The sequence below is a fragment of the Austrofundulus limnaeus genome, unplaced genomic scaffold (genome assembly GCF_001266775.1).
Source record: "Austrofundulus limnaeus strain Quisiro unplaced genomic scaffold, Austrofundulus_limnaeus-1.0 Scaffold397, whole genome shotgun sequence".
Classification (NCBI taxonomy): Eukaryota; Metazoa; Chordata; class Actinopteri; order Cyprinodontiformes; family Rivulidae; genus Austrofundulus; species Austrofundulus limnaeus.
This window is the reverse complement of record NW_013952799.1, coordinates 395,875-398,444: the sequence shown is the minus strand read 5'-3', so window position 1 is coordinate 398,444 and position 2,570 is coordinate 395,875. Positions and strand designations below refer to the sequence as shown.

Genomic DNA, 2,570 nt, shown 5'->3' with positions numbered 1-2,570 from the left:
AGAATTTCTGGTTTTCATAATAAAGTCGTCTCTTTTTTTCCTGATTCAAGTGTTTTAGGTCTTTGCAAAAACAGATGAAACAGATCAAAACTTCACTGAACAGATAGAKTTTGGACCGAACTGCAGGAGTCGGCTTCACTCAGCAGGACGTGACCATCACGTCGACTGGTTTCTGCGGTCTCTTTTGGTGGTTTTGTCAGTTTCTAAGCTTCAGGTGTAAAATCTCCAGTCAGGAATTTTTTTTTTTTTTTTTTTTTTTTTTTTTTTTTTTTTTTTTGCAGAACAGTGTTGAGCTCTGCAGCTTTCACCTGATACGTTTCCTCTGTTGACTCACTCTTAATTCTCTTGGGTAAATTTGACAGTCAAACTGTGTTGGTTAGCACTGTTTGGAGCTTTAGGACCAGATGTTGTTAACTTACGGCCCTGCTGCCCAACTCCTGTAGTCTGATTGTAAATATAAGAGGTTTAAAACATGACATTACTGATCACTGTCAGAAAACTGAGGTATAAAAGTTAGAGGACATTTTTACAGCTTTTAAAAAGCTTGATTGTTGCCAAAATGAACATTTAACGTAAAGTCTCTATRTTTCTGAACTTTTCCAATGGTTAGACTTAAACTTTTTTTTGCATATTTTAATTATTTGTGATTCAGGTCTTCTTCACACCTGCACTGTTTAGTCCGATTTAATCAAACTCCAGTTCGTTTGCCAGGAAAGTCCGGTTCGTTTGTGGAGATGTGAATGCGTAATCAAACTCTGATTCAGACCAAAACAGTGAACTCTGGTCCGCCTGAAAATCTAGGTCTCGGTTCGATTAAAACGAACTCTGGTGCGGTTCGATTGCATGTGTGAACACCAAGCGGACCAGAGACCGCTCCAAAAGCAGGAAGNTTTGCAGTTTTTCAAATCATTCACGTTAGCACCTTTGGGTTATATAACAACTCCCACCCTATAAGACTAAAATAATTATTAGAAAATGGCAACAACTGAGGATAAGAAGAATAAATTATTTTTAAAGACATGTTTTTGTGTTGATAAGAAGTAAAGCTGGGTTAAACAGCTTCTTATAATTTCAGTGAATCTGAATCAGTCCAGTGTTATTACAGCAATTCTCGAATCCACGTGATTTTCTCAAAAAATGTTTTGTTCTGTTTGTCAGTTATTGGGTAACACATCTGTCTATCTAAAAATAAACCTTGTTAATTAGTTCACATTGGCTGTCAGTCAAAATACCAGCATCTGATTGGTCTAAATCATAGTTAAAGGGATGACACCGCAAACTTATTTTACAATTGGCTACCTAACTGACCAATCACACGCTATCAGTCAGTTAATTGGTTGATTTTTATGTCAATCACAGTTGGCTTCACAGTTATTGGCTGACTTTTTTAAGTAGGCGGTAACATTTGGGGGAAAACGCGTTTCCTTGTCTGTCATTTGCAAATCAAACGAAAAGAGCTGTCGACTGTTGATTATAAATATCTATTTCCTATATTTAAATTCCTGGATAATTTACAGCGCAAATGAAGTCGATATTTGATTTAGCTGCGCTAGCTTGATGATAAAACTAGCTTTTTTCTCATCATCGTGAGCTCGCCTGATTTGACTGCGCTCTGCCCGGACTGGTCGTGCTTTCCGAACACACCGCCTCTGTGGCGATGGCTACAGATTTACTTTCTGATTTGGACACCCGATTCTTTGCCGATAACCTTCTGACGAGCGAAGACTGGGGTGAGTTAACCGTACGGCGTTTATAAGTTGAATAAATAAAAGGTTAGCAATGTAAGCTAACGTGATACGGATGTAGCTGCGTCGGCGATGCTAACGCTGGGCGTTACAGCTACTTAGCATCCTTATTTATAAACATCTCCCCACTTTTAGCTCAGTCTTTAAGACGTAAAGTATTTTATTTAATTATTTTCGAGAAATGGGTGAAAAAGATCAAATGCACGCGGTCTCTGCGTCAATGTGAGCGTGCTTCCTYAAACCCGGACATGCGTGTTTTATCTGCTGAAACGTGATGACACATTTTATATAACTACTTCTTATTTTTTTACACTTAAAATATCGACTTTTTCTGCTTTTACTTTCACGTTTCAAGTCTACACTTAATGTCTTTGTTTAGATAGTGTGTGAAAGGTGATTTCGAGCTGTGCTCACTTTGGTTTGTTGACCTTTTTTAACATGTAGTGCCAGTCATCACTCACTCACTAAAACTAATTTTAATTTACCTGGACATCAACCATGATTATAAAACGTTATTTCCTTACAAAACCTTAGAAAATATATGGGAATCAATTGTCTGTTCAATTTAAACAGCATCAAATACGGATTACCCTACTGATATAATAATTGTTTTTACAAAATGATGCATTTGAATAACTTCAATAATCTTTAAAATATTTAATACTGGCTCTTCCCTATCTAAGCTAAGCATTTGCCATTATAATTTTACACGAATTAAAACACATTCAGCGGCATGTTGTGCAAAATACTACATTATTTTTATTTTATATACCTTCTTTCTGAGGTCAGCTACATATTTGTTTTGGTTGAAATGAAATGAACAAC

The 2,570-nt window shown here is 36.6% G+C and overlaps 1 protein-coding gene across 1 annotated transcript in view; it reads left to right on the top strand.

Moving 5' to 3' along the window:
* Nucleotides 1-1,442: 1,442 nt before the first annotated feature.
* atf6b (activating transcription factor 6 beta) overlaps nt 1,443-2,570 on the top strand; it is a gene marked incomplete in the record, with an annotated part of 21,054 nt that continues 19,926 nt past the window's right edge. Inside the window, 1 exon segment of the mRNA XM_014023942.1 lies at nt 1,443-1,730. Within this exon segment, the coding sequence (XP_013879396.1) occupies nt 1,658-1,730 (73 nt within the window).